At 43.9% G+C, this 20,469-nt stretch overlaps 1 protein-coding gene across 5 annotated transcripts in view; it reads right to left on the reverse strand.

Moving 5' to 3' along the window:
• REEP1 (receptor accessory protein 1) overlaps positions 1-18,987 on the reverse strand; it is a 70,804-nt gene extending 51,817 nt beyond the window's left edge. For all 5 annotated transcript variants that reach the window (XM_060282302.1, XM_060282306.1, XM_060282305.1 and 2 more), the window contains exon 1: positions 18,831-18,987. In XM_060282302.1, the coding sequence (XP_060138285.1) occupies positions 18,831-18,862 (32 nt within the window). In that variant the 5' untranslated portion in view covers positions 18,863-18,987. The remainder of the gene's footprint in view (positions 1-18,830) is intronic.
• Positions 18,988-20,469: the final 1,482 nt, after the last annotated feature.

Genomic DNA, 20,469 nt, shown 5'->3' on the forward strand with positions numbered 1-20,469 from the left:
ATGGTCTAGCTGCTCTAGGAAAGGAGCTGCAAAGCCAGGGAGCAGCTACTGAGAAGGCCCTCTCCCACATTTTCACCAGGCGTGCTTGTGAAGGCGACAGGACTGAGAGAACGGCCTCCCCTGGATATCTCAGAACTTGGGCAAGTTTGTATGGGGTAAGGGGGAGATATGGTTCCTTTGATACCATTCTAAAGTTCATAGCAGAAGTAGTTGCTTTTGGAATGTGCGCACAGTGGAGACTCCTCCAATAAACATACAGCACTCTAAATGAGAATGTTAAAAATAAAATAAAATAAATATAATATCCTCCTCCCCACAAATCTCAAAACCACACACTCTTTCCTGTCCCACCCACATTTTATAGGAAATCAAAACAAGATCAGAATACAATCAGCAACAGAGAACAGCAGTGTTCAAAAAGCACTGATACAGGATGCTAACCTTACAAAAACCAAGTTTTAATCCTTTGATCTTTTGCTTTAGCTTTGGAATGTGAATATTCAGATAAAGTTTTTGCTTTAAAATGTGTGTGTGTGTGTGTGTCTGTGTGAGTGAATGATGTTCCAAGATATGCACATGCGAGCTATTTAAAGGGGTGGGGGTGAGAATACCTGTTTAGAGAATGTGTGAATATTTGCAAATATAAATAGATCAATCATTTGACTAACATTATGGTGACTAATATAAATCAGCTTGCAAAGTAAAAGAAAACTAATATGAAATGGTTTGTAAAGCAATGTGGACATGGGAGAAAGCTGTATCACATAATGAATTACAGCATTAAAAAATTGCAACAAGTCCTCATGGCAGTCACAATAAAAATCTCTGGAGGAAGTTCAGAGAATATGTGATGATAAATGGGGTGTGTGTGTGTATTTATTGCAAATAAAACCAAGACCCTAAAGCAGTTGTTCTACACAAAAGGTTACCCCTACCTCATTGCATTTCTTCTTCTAAAAATAATTAAGAAATCTGTCTTTCCTTTTCACAATCTTTAGCTGCTTCAGACACATAGCCCCTAAAAGCTCAGACAGAGCTGAAAGGGAAACCTGTTTCTAATTTAAGCAGCCACGGCTGTCTTGAAGCAAGACCTGTCTTTTAGAAGGGGTCTCTGCATCATTCTGACTTGAGTGACTGGACATCAGTTGCTGGACACTGGCGAACAGGTGAGATTCTCCATTCAGAGGTTATAGACATTGAAATGACCTTAGCCCACCCCGTTCTTCCCAGTCCATCTGAGAGCCAAGCTTCTGGTCTTAGCTTCCACCCATCCTAACTCCTTTTATGCGGAGTAGAGAATTGAATTACCCTTGCCCAGAATTCACATATGATTAAAAGAAAGCTGATGAAGAGCCTCTTCACTGGAGAAGGGCTGCCTCTATCAAATCTGAAACAAGACTAATCTTCTTCATCACCCAACCTTTTTTTTTAAAAAAATCCCAGCCTCCTTTCAATGTTCCAGGAAAGCAATAGTCACACATAAATTAATTATGTTTAGCTTTCTCCGAAAGAAACAGCAACTCTCTTTCATTACTACTACTACTACGGTACTATTATTATATTTAATTAAAATTGTGTGCCACCTTTCATCCAAAGAGGATGGTTCACAACATAAAAATACAAAATGAGAAAGCATTGTAAAAATCATAATAGGAATATAAATCCAAATATAAAACCAAAAAAGAGAGAGAATACTGACAACAAGATATGCAATTCAGTCATTTAGAAAACCTGAAAGTTAAATAAGATGAAGGGTCTTTAAAAAAGCATTTTGTGAACAGAATTTCCAATGGATGTTGAGCTTCCCAAGTACTCTCCTTCCTCAGAAGTCTGGATCTTCAGTCTTCAGGAGACTAGGAAACATTCTTTGTTTTTAACCAAGCAACTCCTTTCCTAATGACTCTCCTAAACTATCTTGACTTACAAGGGTTAGAGCAGTGGTTCCCAACCTTTTTGGCCATGCCCCACCTAAGCATCTCTAAAATCCTGACACACACACCCACACACCCGGTGACATATAATTCTTATTATTCAAAAAGTGAACTCCTATTCACGTGGAGGAAGCCTAAAAGGCCATTAATTGTTAATAACTCATTCTCGAATTGCCCCCCTTAAAACTCAAATTGCCCCCTTGTGGGGCATGCACCCCACGGGTTTAGAGGCTCCTCATCAGTTTCTGCTTTTTGTTCCAAGGACCTTAGGCATAACTTACTTTCAAGAGAGTCAACATTTAAGCAAAATGGATCTCACTTATAATCAAAATGTCTCAGAGTGCTACTATATTTATTACTGTTGTTGTTGTTGTTGTTGTTGTTGTTGTTGTTGTTGTTGTTGTTGTTGTTGTTGTTGTTGTTGTTGTTCACTGTGCTTCCAGACATTAGCAACAGGGGCCACAACTGGAGGCAAACTGGGAAATGCATTCAAAGTCGTTATCTAGGTCAGACAATTCCACTGATCCACATAACCTGACAGTCCAGCAGCACTTCCTTCTGGCATTTCCCTCACTGCGAGAAGTGAGGTTACAGGGAACCAGGCAGGGGGCCTTCTCGGTAGTGGCACCCGCCCTGTGGAACGCCCTCCCATCAGATGCTAAGGCATGGGCAGGCAGCCTAAGGCCCGGGGGCCGAATCCAGCCCAATTGCCTTCTAAATCCGGCCTGCAGATGGTCTGGGAATCAGCGTGTTTTTACATGAGTAGAATGTGTCCTTTTATTTAAAATGCATCTCTGGGTTATTTGTGGGGCTTAGGAATTCGTTCATTTCCCCCAAAAAAATATAGTCTGAGGGACAGTTTTGTGGCCCCCTGCTGAAAAAGTTTGCTGACCCCTGTGCTAAGGAAATAAACAACTATCTGAATTTTAGAAGACATCTGAAGGCAGCCCTGTTTAGGGAAGTTTTAAATACTTGATGTTTTACTCTGTTTTTAATCTGTTGGAAGCCGCCCAGAGTGGCTGGGCAGGGTATTAATAATAATACTAATAATAATAATAATAATAATAATAATAATAATACCCACATTTCCCACACTTCCAGCAGCAAATATTACCATTTTGATAGAGCTAGTTACAGGTAGGTAGCTGTGTTGGTCTGAGTCGAAGCAAAATAAAAAAATTCCTTCAGTAGCACCTTAAAGACCAACTAAGTTTTTATTTTGGTATGAGCTTTCGTGTGCATGCACACTTCTTCAGATACACTTGAAACAGACGAGTCAGACCCTGTATCTGAAGAAGTGTCATGCACACGAAAGCTCATACCAAAATAAAAACTTAGTTGGTCTTTAAGGTGCTACTGAAGGAATTTTTTTATTTCATTTCGATAGAGCTTAGCTTGTTTTAAAGAAGCCATATGCCACCGCATTCATTTTTGTGTGTGGTATCCTTCAGAATAAGTTTAATCAATAGCAGGCCTGCACAACTTGTTATTCAGTCAATGCAGCAGCAATGTGGCCTGCCAGGTGCATGGCAACTGCTGTCTTTTCCTTATCCAAGGTTGGCAGCAAAATCAAGAGCTTTTAACAGCTCAGTAGGTCAAAGCAGCGCAGGCGTAATATACACAGACAGCTTTGGCCTGGCTGGCTGGCTTCCTGCCTGCTCTCTTCTTTTTCTTTTTATATACTTCTTTTTATTTATTCAATCAAAAGTATACAGTTCAACAACATACCGAAATAAAAACAAACAAAGAGCAAACAATACAATTGCATGTAAAATGAAATGAAACACACACACCTGCAAGATACAAAATTAAGTTGTTGCATTCACAACCCCTGGGAAAATTAAGAATGACTGTTGACATTGGAGGGTGGCAACATGTCCTTTAAAAGAAAAAAGAAAAGAAAAAAGAATTTGCTTTGTTTATCCATAATGCATTTCTGAGTGTCTGGGTGTTATCCACTAACAATAACTGTGAAAAACTGATGTCTAGGAACTATGTACTCAGGACTGACAATGCACTTTTGAAAAGCCTTGTAATTTTGCACTGATAAATTTGTGATTTGTATCAGATACATCATAACTCCCCATATATATATTCTATTGCAAAACTTTTTTAAAAAATGACTTCCATATTTCCTCAACAGATTTATTTACATCACTTGTAGCTTTCATAACAAAGCTATCCTGTCCGTGTGCAGAGCTTCCCAAAACTTACTCCACAAACAGTTAATTGTGAAAACATCAACTGGTTTCTACATCCTTTCGATATTAAATTTCAAAGTTTTCATTAAATTTGCTACCAATTCTGTATAAAATGCTTTCAGCAGAGTCATAAGATGTGGGGGGGGGGGAAGTCTACACAGAACACACAAGTTCTCTCCAAGAACACTTTGTTGTTTAGTCGTTTAGTCATGTCCGACTCTTCATGACCCCATGGACCATACCACGGCAGGCACTACTGTCTTGCACTGCCTCCTGCAGTTTGGTCAAACTCATGTTCGTAGCTTCGAGAACACTGTCCAACCACCTCGTCCTCTGTCGTCCCCTTCTCCTAGTGCCCTCCATCTTTCCCAACATCAGGGTCTTTTCCAGGGAGTCTTCTCATGAGGTGGCCAAGGTATTGGAGCCTCAGCTTCACGATCTGTCCTTCCAGTGAGCACTCAGGGCTGATTTCCTTCAGAATGGATAGGTTTGATCTTCTTGCAGTCCATGGGACTCTCAAGAGTCTCCTCCAGCACTAAGAACACTAGTAATATGCAATACTGAAAGTATCTAGTTTAAATTACTCCATGTAGGAATAACCACAGGATTCCAGTCCTGGAACTTCTTCATAGATGGGAACCTGGCCTTACGGTTTGACTTTGAACTTACAGTGGTTCCTTGGTTCTCAAACTTAATCCATTCCGGAAGTCCGTTCCAAAACCAAAGCATTCCAAAACCAAGGCGTGCTTTCCCATAGGAAGTAATGCAAAACGGATTAATCCGTTCCAGGCTTTTGAAAACAACCCCTAAAACAGCAATTTAACATGAATCTTGCTATCTAACGAGACCATTGATCCATAAAATGAAAGCAAGAAACAATGTACTGTAGTCACACAATCAATTCATCAGTGGCTAAACTGGGTTTGAACACCGTCACAAAAGCGAAACAAAAAAGCCGCAAAAACAAAAATGCAAAATAAAAAGCATCAAAAGACAGACCTCAGCGTAAAATCGGAAGTGTAACACTAAAAACGGAGCATGTTCGGCTTCCGAAAAAGGTTCGCAAACCGGAACACTTACTTGGGTGTTTGGGTTCCCAGTGGTTTGAGTACCAAGGCGTCTGAGAACCAAGGTACCACTGTATCCCCTTGCATTGGATCTGAACCTGTATTTGACCATTGGACTGTTCGACTCCTCTCTAGTGTTGCCCTTGGGACTATGTTCAATTTACCTTAGAGTAGTCTGGGACAGACATACACCCTGGGCCCACGTTCCGCTACTCACAACAGAGCTATGGGGCACATGCTGGTGGTGGGTGGGGCCCCAAGGAAAAAGTGGGCACAGCAAGGACTGCCAGCTTTACTGCTTCATCCAGACAACCAAGAGTCATTGTCAGAGTTCATGACATATTCCTGTCAGGCCAAATTTCTCAGGGAGGGTGTGGTCTGGAGCATAGCTGCCAAGTCTCCCGTATTCCCCGGGAAACCCCCGTTTTTCTAGCTGTTCTCAGCTGAAAAAATGGATTTTTTTGTTTTTCCCCGGTTTATTCTGGCGCGGCGGCCATTTTGGAACTGGGCGGAGCATGCTCAGAAGCGACTTTTGATGCAGCTCTGCCCAGTTCCAAAATGGCTGCAGTGCGACTTCTGGCGCGGCGGCCATTTTGGAACTGGGCAAAGCAGCATCAAAAGTCGCTTCTGAGCATGCTCCACCCAGTTCCAAAATGGCGACAGCGCTACTTCCGGTCTTCTACTTCCAGTCCGGTCCCTTATTTCTCCCACAGAAACTTGGTAGGTATGGTCTGGAGAGAGGCCTCAGAGAGGATAGAATAGAATAGAATAGAATAGAATAGAATAGAATAGAATAGAATAGAATAGAATAGAATAGAATAGAATAGAATAGAATAGAAATTTATTCGCCAAGTACTTACATACTTGGAATTTGCTTTGGCTAATTTTACAATGTAAACGTACTTTATATAAAATATCTGTTAAATATCTGTGTAAGGATCGGAGTGCGCAGAACACTATTTCAAGCAAAGAGGAGCCACTCCTACTGCGCCTGGAGCTTTTGCCTTCTGTCCCTGTAGTGACTTCAGAACAGGTTGAGGTGGTTGTTGGTGCCTCTGGCGCCGAGTGAATTTCTCTAGTTGATAATGCTTGACTTTGGCATAAAACTGAATCAGGTCGTTTGCCAATTTTTGACTCTCTGGAGCAGAAGAATATGTTCTCTTATATTCAGTAAAAGAAGATGTTCTCTTATATTCAGAAACGTTCTGTAAATTCTTCCAAAGAGTAGCCGAGACATGTTTGAGAATTGAGTCCAAATCATAGGTTCATTTTGCCACTATAATCTCCTTCGTCAGTGTGCTCCTATATTGGGGTACAAATTTCTGTCTTTCCTCGAACCCTCCACTTTAGCATATCGGAATTTCCTTGAGTTTTCTTGATTAATAAGGTGCAGATCATCCATTTAATTGTCAAGTGTGTGAAGATTTGAGAGGTATATAGATGGTAAAGCCGATCTCATTCCTCGCCTTTGTAGCTTAATCAAAGCGCTAGCAATTTTTGACGTCGTATCCCCAGATCCTGCAAGGAGCTACAAATTGGAGGGCCAAATTTGGCCCTGAGGTTCCCCAATCCTGACCTGGGGCAAGAGGGCTCACTTCCTTAGCTCTTACGTCAAGAACATTCACACACACCCATTGTTAGGAAAACCCCAGTCACAGATACCTACTGATTTAGTGTTCCTGGCCCTCTCAGGCGGTTCAAAAACACCGTCTTCCCTACCATGCTCATACCATTTTAAGAACTTTCTACAAAGGCTATAATTCATCATTTTATTTCATTTTTAGGAAGCGGAACACTCCCCACTATACCTTTCCAGTAAGGGAACTCATCATGCGTTACTAGTTTGAAGGAAAAACAATGGCGAACACCAGAAAAGCTACCCCCAGAACAAATGTTTGTGAACTTGAACAAAAAGACACCATTGTAGATCTCCCCCTCTGGTGCTAGAATGTACATCTACCTGGTGTTTCTAGGGCTTTTCTGGGTAGCAGAAAATTACAGACAATTTCTTCCTTCCTTGCAGATTCCAGTAACGCTTTTAACAAAAGCAGCATTACTAAGATGAGATCATAAGCAATCAATTAAGCTCCGTCACCTTTACATAAATATTCACTCTTTCCTAAGTTATCTCTGCAGCACTGAAATTAGAGTAATGTAACCACTCTGAAGGGGAAGAGAGGTTAAAGCTGCAATCCTGTGCACATTTACTTTTGAGTAAGCCTTAATTAGCATAGGACTTCAGAGCAAGGTTGCTTGGGCCTTGCACTGCAAAAAGGTAAAATAACAGACAGTTCTTCTGCTTCACTGGCAAAAAGGAATGTTTTACTGAATAAAATCTAACCACAATCTTGCACATGGACTAGGATCTGCTAGAGATGGGTAAGGTAAAGGTAAAGGGACCCCTGACCATTAGGTCCAGTCGTGACCGACTCTGGGGTTGCGCGCTCATCTCGCATTATTGGCCGAGGGAGCCGGCGTATAGCTTCCAGGTCATGTGGCCAGCATGACAAAGCCGCTTCTGGCAAACCAGAGCAGCACATGGAAACGCCGTTTACCTTCCCGCTGTAGTGGTTCCTATTTATCTACTTGCATTTTGACGTGCTTTCGAACTGCTAGGTTGGCAGGAGCTGGGACCAAGCAACGGGAGCTCACTCCGTCACAGGGATTCGAACCGCTGACCTTCTGATCAGCAAGCCCTAGGCTCAGTGGTTTAACCACAGCGCCACCTGGGTCCCTTAGAGAGATGGGTGCAGAGCCCCAAAGCAACCCCGAGGCAACAGATATTGTTTTGAGCATGGCACAGAGAGACATCTGCCACCTGGGAAGAAGGCAGCTCATACAAACATTAGAAGGCAGTAATTGTTATGATGTTCCCTTTATGCTCCACTAAAAAAAAACTTGTGTAGCTGCCAAGAATACATTTCTCAGTCATTCTGGTTATTTCACTTGCAGCAGTTAGCAAATCAAGCCTGTTGGCTAATTCTGATGGAAAGCAACCTCTCCCCTCCCCACGTTCCTTATTTTTCTAAATGAAAACTAATTTTTTTAAAATTTAAAATGCTTTATTATCATTTTCCATATATATACAGTGGAACCTCTACGTACGGACGTAATCAGTTCCGGAGGTCCGTCCGTAAGTCAATCCAGGTCACTGGTAGAAGTTCCATTGTGTACAGGCGCATTTGGCAGCAGTGGGCTTCTGCACATGTGCAGACGGCGGCAGCCGCTTCTGCGCATGCGCAAATGGCAGAAACTGCTTCTGCGTGTGTGCGAATCGCGGCAAACCCGGTATTTACTTCCGGGTTTGCCGCAGTCGCAACTTGGATCAGGCCCAAGTAGAGACGGTTGTAAGTAGAGGCTCTACTGTACAACACATAATGTCCAGTAGCACCTTAGAGACCAACTAAGTTTGTTCTTGGTATGAGCTTTCGTGTGCATGCACACTTCTTCAGATACACACGAAAGCTCATACCAAGAACAAACTTAGTTGGTCTCTAAGGTGCTACTGGACATTTTTTTTTACTTTTTCATATATTTTTAAAGCAATATGTTTAATATAAAGGAGAATATGGAGAGGATGGGAAGTCATAGGTTTGTGTAGAAAGAACATACCGGTAGTTGAAACTGTATTTTTTGTATTTTTTTGTATTATTTTTTTAATATATTCCTACTGCATCAAACCAACACGGCTACCTACCTGAATCTTGCTCTAATTTATCATTTCCAATTAGTAAAAATTCTCTTTTCTATTTAGATATCATATTCAATCATGTGTATTATTTACAGAAATCATTCAAAGGCAACCACCGGGCTTAGATTACAGCTGCTTTTCAAATAATTTTTGAAAATCTAGAATGAACTCCTGTCTGGGCTTGTCTCTGATTCTTTCCGAAAGAGAGGCTAATCCCCCATATTCTGTCAATTTGGATAACCATTCAACTCTGGTAGGGAGTTTGTCATTTTTCCAATATGTCGCAATATCCACCCTCGCAGCCACGGTTGGGTACAAATTATTTTCCTTATATCTTTGGGGATGAATGAAAACTTAGGAAACATAGCTGTGTTTTTAAAACAACCCTGCTTCTTCCTCGCCTACACAATAGCCACTTAAAAAAAAAAAATCTAACCCATGGCTCTCTCAGAACACAGAGATCATTGCTGAGCATTATTATGTTCTCCCTACAGATGGTGCTTCGGGGGAGATTTCTTAGGGTGACACACACAAAAAATAAAGCTCCTCAGTCAGCATATGAATGTCAATTGCAAAGCTGAAATTCTATTCAAAGGTAAAGAGAAGACAAAAACGGATGCTCTCATTATCCACAGCATGGAAGGGTAATATTTCTTTCTGTCAGGTAAGATGCAGCATTGGAACTACAGCTGGGACGGTCACAATAATATCTAAATCACCACAGAGCGGAGCAACCCTATGTTTAAAATGGTGGACCAGGCAATGACAGCAGGCCTCAACTCACCTCCCACCATAGCTGCCAAGTCTCCCGTATTCCCCGGGAAACCCCCGTTTTTCCAGCTGTTCCCAGCCGAAAAAACAGATTTTTTTGTTTTTCCCTGGTTTATTCTGGCGCGGCAGCCATTTTGGAACTGGGCGGAGCATGCTCAGAAGCGACTTTTGATGCTGCTTTGCCCAGTTCCAAAATGGCTGCAGCGCGACTTCTGGTGCGGCGGCCATTTTGGAACAGGGCAGAGCAGCATCAAAAGTTGCTTCGGAGCATGCTCCGCCCAGTTCCAAAATGGTGGCAGCGCTACTTCCGGTCTGCTACTTCCAGTTCAGTCGCTTATTTCTCAGGCCGGAACTTGGCAGGTATACCTCCCACCCAGGGGCAGAGCTACCTGTCCCAGCACCTGGGGTGGGGCAGGGGCGGGGCTAACCGGCTCGCCGGGGCAGGGCTAGCAGCCCGCACGGTGAGCATCACTAGCCACCTGCCGCCTGCGCAGAGAGCATGGGGGCGCGCCGCTAGCCACATGCAGCAGCATCGTCCCTAGCGACCCGCCACCTGCGCAGCGAGTGTCCAGGGGCAACGCCCTCACAGCTGACACCCAGTACATACCGCACCCCCCAAACACGCCTTCTTCCGCCCGTGTTCCCACCAGCTGGTGAGACCAGTTTCTGGGCAAGCTGCAAAAGTTATGTTGGATTACTTGGCCTGAGTGGAGTCGACAAAGGAGGACTTATTCACTGCCCTTATTACCATATGTTAGACGCAATGATGACCTCTAACCAGTGCTCAGTCAGCCTTGGAGTGAGATCGATACCACCGGCATTCTTGGCAGTCACACAACCTGTTTCCACACCCACAGTTCCCTTGGATACCAAGGTGGATTGTAGGCCCCCTTGGCATCAGAGAAGGCACTCAGGAGTGAACAAGAACCCTTTGCGTCTCACCGTTTTGCAACGAGACAAGACCCTCAACAACATCATTTGCTCTTCCCAAGGGGAAATGCCCCAGAACATCCAGGAATCGAAGGCACAATATAATAAAATAAAAAACAAATTTAAAGGCTTGCAACAAGAGGTCAGAAGAACCACTTTTGGGAACTGACTTCCTCAGGCATGGGGCTACCACTGAAAAGGTACCCAAACTAATTGGGTCCCATGGGCAAGTACATGCGCAGGTCTTCTGAAGACAATCTCCAAGTGAGGAAAATTTAATAATGGGCGAAGGTTCCTTTCCTGGGAACAGTGTTCCTTTCCTGGGAATAATGTTCCTTTCCTGGGAACAGTGACATGAAAAGCAAAGGCTGGCCCAAAATAAATTTTAAGAAATCTACATTAGGGAGCTACCATCACTTGGCAAACCAAAACACTTTGCCCTGATGTGGATTTGTAGGACATTTGGTTTTCCAAAAGGGGTGGGGAGACCTTATTTTCCTTCCTACCCTCCTGTACCATCACCACCCACTCCAATTGTGCTACGTAACACTGAAGGATTCTGGCTTGCAGCTGACACATCAGATCCAAATGTGAGCACTTTATTACCAGGGGGAAGGGAAGGGGAGCAAAAGGATTTCAGGAGCGGGTGAAGAGGCACACTCTCCTGAAACCTTCCTCAGAAAGCTAGATAGTGCTACAGAGCTCAGGCTATGCAATATTGATAAAGCTAATTCCCAGCATTCCCTTGCCCCAGCCGCAGCGATGACTTCAGTGATAGATAGCAGCAAGGAGAGGAGCGATGGTGAGGGATACAGATGGTCCGTGCAGAGCAGATGGGAACGGAGCTGCGTATATGGTGGGTTGTCCCATCCCTTCTTCCCCTCTCCCCTGTCCATCCAATTAACTAGATTATAAATAAATAATACATAGACACACAAGCCATCCCCATCAGCATTTTTGCTCTTTGTCACCCTCAGGGCTTTTGCAGTCGTTGCAAGAAACCGAAACCTACAAAGTGATGGAAAGCAGGTTTATACCGTTGGCCTACCTGTTTCAGTACTGTCATCTGACTGGCAAATGGCCATCCCATGGTTTCAGGCAAGGGGGTATTCCTTGTCCTAGCTGGAGAAGCCAGGGATTTAATAATAATAATAATAATAATAATAATAATAATAATAATAATAATTTATTATTTATACCCCGCCCATCTGGCTGGGTTTCTCCAGCCACTCTGGGCGGCTTCCAACCGAATATTAAAACAGTACAGCATTAAACATTAAAAACTTCCCTAAACAGGGCCGCCTTCAGTTGTCTTCTAAAAGTAAAATAGTTACTTATTGCCTTGACATCTGATGGGAGGGCGTTCCACAGGGCGGGCGCCACTACCGAGAAGGCCCTCTGCCTGGTTCCCTGCAACTTGGCTTCTCGCAATGAGGGAACCGCCAGAAGGCCCTCGGTGCTGGATCTCAGTGTCCGGGCTGAATGGTGGGGGTAGAGACGCTCCTTCAACCTAGGAGCAAGTCATGGGCTCTACCACGGAGCTACGGCCTGTTCCCAATTTAATATACTTCCATTCCACGATCTTCGTTGGCAAGGAAGACATTTATTTGAGACGCATTAGTCCCTACCCTCTCCTAGGTTTGGGAGAATAAGGAACCACTGCATTTCCGATAGTTCAACTGGGAGGTCAGACAACCATCTTCCCAAACGCAATTCCAACACTGTTGAGGGCAAACGTTTCAGGTATTTCACTTCCCCCAAACAAGGAGGTGTCTTTGCCCCAACCCATTCCCATCATTGATGCAGCTATTTAGTCGGGGAGGGAAGCAGGCAGGGGAAGTTTGTTGAGCGTGCAGCGAAGCTGAGAATACAAAAGAAAGCGTCACCCCTTTCTCCTTCCACCTTCTGGTCCTTCCATCCATCACCGAGCAATTAAATTCACAAAAGACTAGGGTTTAGACAAGCGTGTATGAAAAATGAGGAAATTCCCAAAGGGGACAAAAGATGATATCCCTACCCGTCCCAGTTCCTATCATCTGGTTCTGGAATGATATGAAAACTCAGATCCAAGATCAATCAAAGCCTCACGAAACCTTTGGTTGAAATGGAAGAAATTTGTATCCTTTTAACATCTATACTAGGATAGTACTGTAATGTAATGAACATAATCTGTTAGAATTAAAAAGTATTGGTACTGCCGCGAGTGAAATTATCTACAGCAGCTTGACATGAGAGGGTAGGTTTGATTAAATTCACTATTACGTGATGCTGGAATGTGCTGTGTCAACATAATATGGCACGATGGGGACTGCCTTGTCTTATCAACTTCCAATCTAAAGATGCTTCGGGGGGACCTAACGTAATCCATCGCTCAGTGAAAAGGATAGCAATTGCCATAAGCTCCATAAGCAATGTGCAGTCCTCAGAAAGATAGAACAAAGACCATAGTTCCGAAATCAGTTTCTCATTCATCCGTCAGTTAATCTGTTTTATTAAGGGTGCATCCTATTATATAGGATGGAGAGACCAGAAATCTGTGTAGGTTAAGACCAGACCTCAGCGCACATGGCACACATTAAAAATTAAATCACACAAAGAAAGACAGAGGCAGTTTAACTGAACGGGGCTCAGATTGCCCTACATTTCCTTACAGCATCTCCACAATATTTGACTAGAACAACGATGCAGCGGAAGCCAGACAAGGATACAGATTTGAAAAGCTAGCTTTCATTTGCAGAAAGCAGATATAGAGGAATGTGATTAAATGCAAAAATGATTGTGCTGGAACTAATGAAAAATCGGGGTGGGGAGTGGCTCACTATGGTGCATATCGCACAGTGCCTTAAAGGAGGCTCCTATTAGGAGCCCATCCTTCTTCCCCGTGAACACAGAGCACAGGTTGCCAATATGATGTCTGAGGGTCCCAGTATGCCCACCAGTACCTCCTATGGCACCTGCCAGTAGTCTCGATGAAGGTCCCCTCAAAAAGCCACCATATGCAATGGTTGCCGCTGCCTCGTGCTTTCATACATTGACACATTCCCTTAAACAGGTTCTGATGACATTGGATTCCAGGACTGGACCCCCCCCCCCTTCTGCTCTGAAAAAAAAGCATCTTTCTCTGAGTGAGGGCAGCAAGAGGTGCCTTTTTGCCCCTTTCCTGAGAATATGCCTACACTGTCTTGCGGCTCTCTCTTGTCTGCTTTTAGATGAGGCAGCCACACTTTGTGTGATGCCACACTTCCACAGCAGCCATTTTGTGACCGGCGCCCACGGCACTTAATAAAAATTCCAAGAGTGCCCCCTAGCTTGAAAAGGTTGGCCATGTACATCGTTCCTCCTAAAACCTATAAAGCCACACACACCCCAAGGGTCAGGATAGTTTTAGGTAGGATGAATGGAGCTACATCAGCCTTCCACCAGCAGCTGCCCTTCAGATGTTTTGGACTACAACTCCCATCAGCCCCAGACTGCCTGGCCAATGATACAGGATGGAGCCCTCTTCATGTGGTGGGCTCCCTGACATTACACATTGCAGCAAGTCCAGCTGTTCTGTTAGCAGTTGTTGTTTTTTAAAGAAAAGAAAAAGAAAAGGGAGAGAGACAGGAAATATGGCGCCCAGAGCCAAAGATCAGGACTCATAACAACAGACCTATTGGGGGTGGGGGTGTGATATTGTTTTTGTTTGTTACTATGCTATGCATTTTTGTGGTTTTATATTGTAAACTGCCCTGTGATCCTCAAATGAAGGGTGGCACAGTATAAAAACTTAATAAATAATAATAATACTTCCAGTTACAGGTAGGTAGCCGTGTTGGTCTGGGTCGAAGTAAAATAAAAAGAATTCCTTCAGTAGCACCTTAAAGACCAACTAAGTTTTTATTTTGGTATGAGCTTTCGTGTGCAGTGTGCATGCACACGAAAGCTCATACCAAAATAAAAACTTAGTTGGTCTTTAAGGTGCCACTGAAGGAATTTTTTTTTATTTTAATAATACTTCCAGTTTGTCTGGTTTTGGCCACTGTTGCTCCTAGCTCCCAATGTGTCCATCCTGCATTGCCAAATTCCTGTTCCTTCCAGTTACAATACCTTCTTTGGGAAATTTCCTAATTTTCTTTACAGAGCAAGGGGGGGGGGAATTCTGTGGCCATCGTGAATGTCCATGGCGGGGAGGGGGGGCAGTTGCTCTGCTCCATCAGATGAACTGTGATTCCCCTTTTTTATTTAAAAAAATAGTTAAGATTTTAGCATTTGTATACCCTGAGATCTGAGGCAAAATGTCCAGGCACTTTCCCCCCTCGTTTGTTTTTGCAAGAAACCAGCCTGCTTCTACCTTTCAGTGTTTTTAGCCAATGAATGAAGCCGCAGCAATGACTAAGATTTAGGAAAGCAGATCTAGCCAATTAGGGGAGGCTGAAGAGGAAAGCCCAATATCTAGACCCTTGCTTTGCTTTTAAGCATATTCTGCTGGTCTTCCCTACTAGAGAAGTGATTGCTGCTCCATAGAAAACAAGTCAGATATCCAGGATTTTATTGTAGGTATGACTGGAAAGCAGTGTGTCAACTCCAAACAAAAAAGTAGCAGCAAAGTCAGGAACTTGTGTTCTTTCTAGCTAAGGCCTTATTTCCTACCCCCCCCCCAAAATGTCATGTCCTTTTGACTTGATAAATATCTTACAAATTACTCTGTTAATACCAATGCAGATAAAAGTCCACTGCTACTATACCCATGGGACGTGGGTGGGGCTGTGGGTTAAACCACTGAGCCTAGGGCTTGCTGATCAGAAGGTCGGCGGTTCAAATCCCCACGATGGGGTGAGCTCCCGTTGCTCGGTCCCTGCTCCTGCCAACCTAGCAGTTCGAAAGCACATCAAAGTGCAAGTAGATAAATAGGTACCGCTCCAAGTGGGAAGGTAAACGGCGTTTCCGTGTCCTGCTCTGGTTCGCCAGAAGTGGCTTTGTCATGCTGGCCACATGACCCGGAAGCTGTACGCCGGCTCCCTTGGCCAGTAAAGCGAGATGAGCACCGCAACCCCAGAGTCGGTCACGACTGGACCTAATGGTCAGGGGTCGCTTTACCCTTTTACCTTTTACTATACCCATGTTGCAGAGGGCAGGACTGTGGCTGAGAGAGTACCGGTATGTGTTACGCCAGCCCAGAAAAGTAACCAAGTGTTGTTTTTGCTGAAGATGGGGAGGAGACAGTGTGTGCCAACACGGAAGCGTAGTCTGGCATTGTTAACCTGGCACTTTGGGGTTTCTTTTTTAGGGGAACCGCGGTATAGCAGCAGTGCAATGAATTAAGGGATGGAGAAGGCGAAGGGAGCCTGGGAAATAACTGAAGGTTTCAGCAGTGAGTGGGAAGATGTTGTCCTGATGCCAGGTCTGCCAACATATGGACCACAGGTTTACCCATTGAGAACCAACAGAGGGATAGACCTGGAATGCAAGTTTCTCAAAGGCCAGGACCACCCAGGTCTCACCACGGCTACACCATCAGGTCAACCAGAAATGGTGGGTATCTGTTCTCTGGTGCTAGTTATGTTGATTGTCTGTCTAAGAGTTTGGGGTTTTTCTTGTGGGACAACTCAACTATGATTCAGTTGAGACTCCTGCATTGCAGGGGGATTTGACGAGATGACCCTCAGGTCTACAATTCTACAGTTTCCTTTGATTTTTGTATTTCTCCCAACTGCCGCTTTAGGAATGCAGTATTCCCAACATCAGGCTTCAGAGCCAACAGGCCCTGGCTGGGACTCAACCAGCACTTTAAACTTTTAGCATTATTGTGCATCCCTCCCTTGGAACTTTCCACATTTGCTTCAAATGGCCATGCTCTGAATTAGCCATACTGTATGTTCATTGCAATGGGATAATGGAGAGCAGGCTTTGGAGGCTACTTCGATCAAATGTTTATATTTCGCAACAATTCCATTTAAACCCTAACCCAAATTTGTAGGACCTGAAGACTGCCTTCACACCACATTAACACACAACCTAGCACATTCAGGTGGCGCTGTGGTTAAACCACTGAGCCTAGGGCTTGCTGATCCGAAGGTCAGCGGTTCGAATCCCTGTGACGGGGTGAGCTCCCATTGCTTCGTCCCAGCTCCTGCCAACCTAGCAGTTCGAAAGCACATCAAAATGCAAGTAAATAGGAACCGCTACAGTGGGAAGGTAAACGGCGTTTCCATGTGCTGCTCTGGTTTGCCAGAAGCGGCTTTGTCATGCTGGCCACATGACCTGGAAGCTATACGCCGGCTCCCTCGGCCAATAATGCGAGATGAGCGCGCAACCCCAGAGTCGGTCACGACTGGACCTAATGGTCAGGGGTCCCTTTACCTTTACCTAGCACATTCAGAAAGGGAATCTGGGGGTGGTCTGTACTGTAAGAAATTGTTTCCTCTATGTAGTATTTAATGAGGGCTATTCTGCACCATCAAGCAACTTTGTGTTTTATTCCTACAAGTCCTGGTGTCACATCATACTTTTTCTGCTTGCGGACCATGTGGAACAAAGAACTGTAGGTGCACTTATCCTGTTCTCTTCCTCACCCCACCCCACGCCTTTCAAATTGTGTGAGGTATGACCTCACTCATAATAGAGTCGTTCCTTGGGCTGCCTTTGTTTCCCAGAACTACATACCAATCGACAATATTTCAACAAAGCTTCACAAGATGGGAGGAGGCAAATATACAGATTAATACTAGACATTTAAAAATGAGCCTGAGTTTAAAAGTCAAAGGAGAGACTATATTCGAAATGATGCCAAAAACACAGAACAGTGGAACAGTGTCTTTAAACACGAGCTTAGAAATACTATGCCAATTACACACTTGGAAATACTATGTGGAGAAAGAGGGGGGGAACAGTTTTGCAGGAACAAAACCTTAAAGTGCTATCTTTTTTTTTTAAGATCAGCAAAAGACTTACCTTTTTTGCAAAATACCCATCTAATATTTAACATGGTTCACCCTAATAAAGTGCAAGCTCAACCACAGAAAATGACAGCTGCAGATTGATCAGGATCATATAACTTGCCGGCTTCTGTTCTTACAACCCTTGCCATGATCTGCCATCAAAAGGCTCTTGACTGTCACAGAGAGGAAGCTCAAAAATCAATCCCACCCTCTTCCCATCTTTCAGACTGCTGGGCAGAGACAGAAGCCAGGTGGATGAACCGGGCTTTTATCCTAGCACATCTCTCCACACAAAGGAGGTGCTGGGCCTCCAACAACAAATTGCCTTCAGCATGCTAGAAGAGGAAACCCAAGGAAAACCCACATTCGGATTCATTCTGTTGCTCTCCTAACTTAATCGGCAAGCTACATTTCTTTTGCAAAAGCAGCACCTATGAGAATAACCAAGCTTCATGTTGTGGGCACATGTTGCAGGCCGACTCCCTTCCCTTTCTTTCTGCATGACATGTGAAGATCACCATCGACGCCTATGTTGAAGCAGGAGAATCCTCCACTTTTCCCTCTAGGCTTTTCCAAAAAGGCTATGGGTTTTTCTTTTGTTTTGGTTTCAAAGAGAGGGGAACCCCACAGATGCTCCCCCCCCCCAATTTTAATCATGTAAGGTGAACAACGCTGAACCAAAAAATAAATGAGGACCCCCCTCTCTCTCTCTGCTCCCACCTCCCATGGGATGGCTCCAGACAGCGCCCTCTAGCGAGCCCCCACCCCACAGAATTATGTATTGCCAGCAACAAAGCGTCAATTTCCCTGCCGCCCTTCCCAATAGTCGATTTTTGTCCCCATTTGCAGAGGCGAAACGCTGCAAAAAGCAACCGGCTTTCGCGTGCATCCGTTCTGACTTTACCCCCACCCGACAGCACCAAGCTTGGGGTGTTTAAAAAATAACACCCCAAAAAAGCACATCTTCCCTTTGCTGTATTTAAAAAAAAACCCTCTCTCTTTAAATAATAATAATAATAATAATAATAATAATAATAATAATAATAATAATAATAAACCCACGCCGATCTCCTGCTGCTGAGCGCAAGAAATCAAGAAAGCAAAAAATTAGGCACCGGCGGCAGCCTGCGAAGGAAAGGCTATAATTAGATGGGCAGATATTCTTAGCCCGGGGCGCGTTGGGTGGAAAGCTGCGTTGCGCACGGGAGACAGAGACACACACATAAACCCCATGCAATCCCACGACGCTTGCAAAAAGGCTGGGGGTGCCCCAAAAGCGCAGGGCGCGCGGCGGGAGACACCCCGCGCGGGCTACTCACACCACTAGCCTGGAGATGATCCAGGAGACCATGGCGCTGCGCGGCTCCGGTGACAGCAGCAGGGAATGGGTCCGCCGCTTTCCCCCACCAGGCTCGGAGCTGCCCGTCTGCCGTCGCGGGAAGGAGCAGCAGCGCCAGGCGCCTCAGCCATTCGGCATGCCAGCACCAGCGCGCAGCCTCACTGGGGAGCGGCCGGAAGCGGCCGAGCGCCTCCTGCGACGGGGGCCGCATGAGCGCGGTTGGGAGGGCCGTTCGCGCGAGGGACCTCGCACCTGCCCTGCTGCTGTGCAGCAGAGCCTCTTTCATCTTCTTCATCATCATCACCATCATTTTTCTGGGGGTTCGCAGGGGTACGCATACCCTAAACATTTTGTGAATTTTTTTTTTTTAAAAAAAATATAGGTACAGGTGAAACTCGGAAAATTAGAATATCGTCGAAAAGTGCATTTATTTCAGTAAGGCAACTTAAAAGGTGAAACCAATATATATGAGATAGATGCATGACATGATGCAAAGCAATATATGTCAAGCCTTTAATTGTCATTATTTGTAATTGTAATTATTTGTCATTAGGCGGGTCAATTATAAATGGAATGTAATTAATGAAATGTAATAGTGATGTTTATTTTTGTATTATTGTAACTATTTGTTTTATTACTGTGGAATTTCCAAAAGAAAGCATTTGTAAAAATTAAAATAACAATAAAAAATAATAAGTTGCATTACTGTACTGAAATAAATGCACTTTTCAACGATATCCTAATTTTCCGAGTTTCACCTGTATCTATATATTTTTATTTTTTAATATATTATTAAGTCATATACATTCACATCATCCTTGTCCACTTTACCGCCCTGGCTCTTTAGAGCCTAACGACTTCCTTCCCTCCCGGCCTCATGGCTTCCAAAATTAACCTTTTATATCATTGCGTTTTGTACGTTTTCCAATTCTAATGACGCTCACTACAAAAGGACTCAAAATTTAAAAAAATAATAGAAAGTTGGAAAATTTCTCATTACAGGTCTTCAGACAACCCTGCTGGTGATGTTAATTGCTTACAATAATCTTTCTGATATCGTGTAAATTTGCTTCAGTCCTTTTGGAATACTTGATCATTCTGGTTTCGGGTTTTTCCTGTCAGCTTCACTAGCTGCAAAGTCCATCATCTTCATCTGCCACTCTTCTTTCATTGGGACTCCTTGTTGTTTGTGTTTGGGGGCTAAAAGAATTATTGCCGCAGTTGTTGCATATCTCTTCACCCACTATACCCAATAAAAAGGCTTCTGGTTTTTTAACAAAAGTATTTTTAAACATTTTCTTTAACTCATTATATGCCATTTCCCAGAAATCCTTTACCACTTTACAAGTCCACCACATGCGGTAGAAAATACCTTCCCTTTCTTTACATTTCCAACACTCATTGGTTCTTGTCTTGTACATTTTAGCCAAAATGAATATTTTGTGAATCTAAGTTTGACCTCATTGAGGGGCAGTATTTCATTATGAGTAGGAAAATGAGAGTACCCTGAAACATTATTTTTTTCCAGAAAAAAAAGCAGTGATCACCACCATCATCATTAAACTACACAAAGGACTGCCCTAAAAGGGGCTTCTCTTTAGCCTTTGGGCAGCCCCTGT

This window comes from Zootoca vivipara, chromosome 13, assembly GCF_963506605.1.
Source record: "Zootoca vivipara chromosome 13, rZooViv1.1, whole genome shotgun sequence".
NCBI lineage: Eukaryota > Metazoa > Chordata > Lepidosauria > Squamata > Lacertidae > Zootoca > Zootoca vivipara.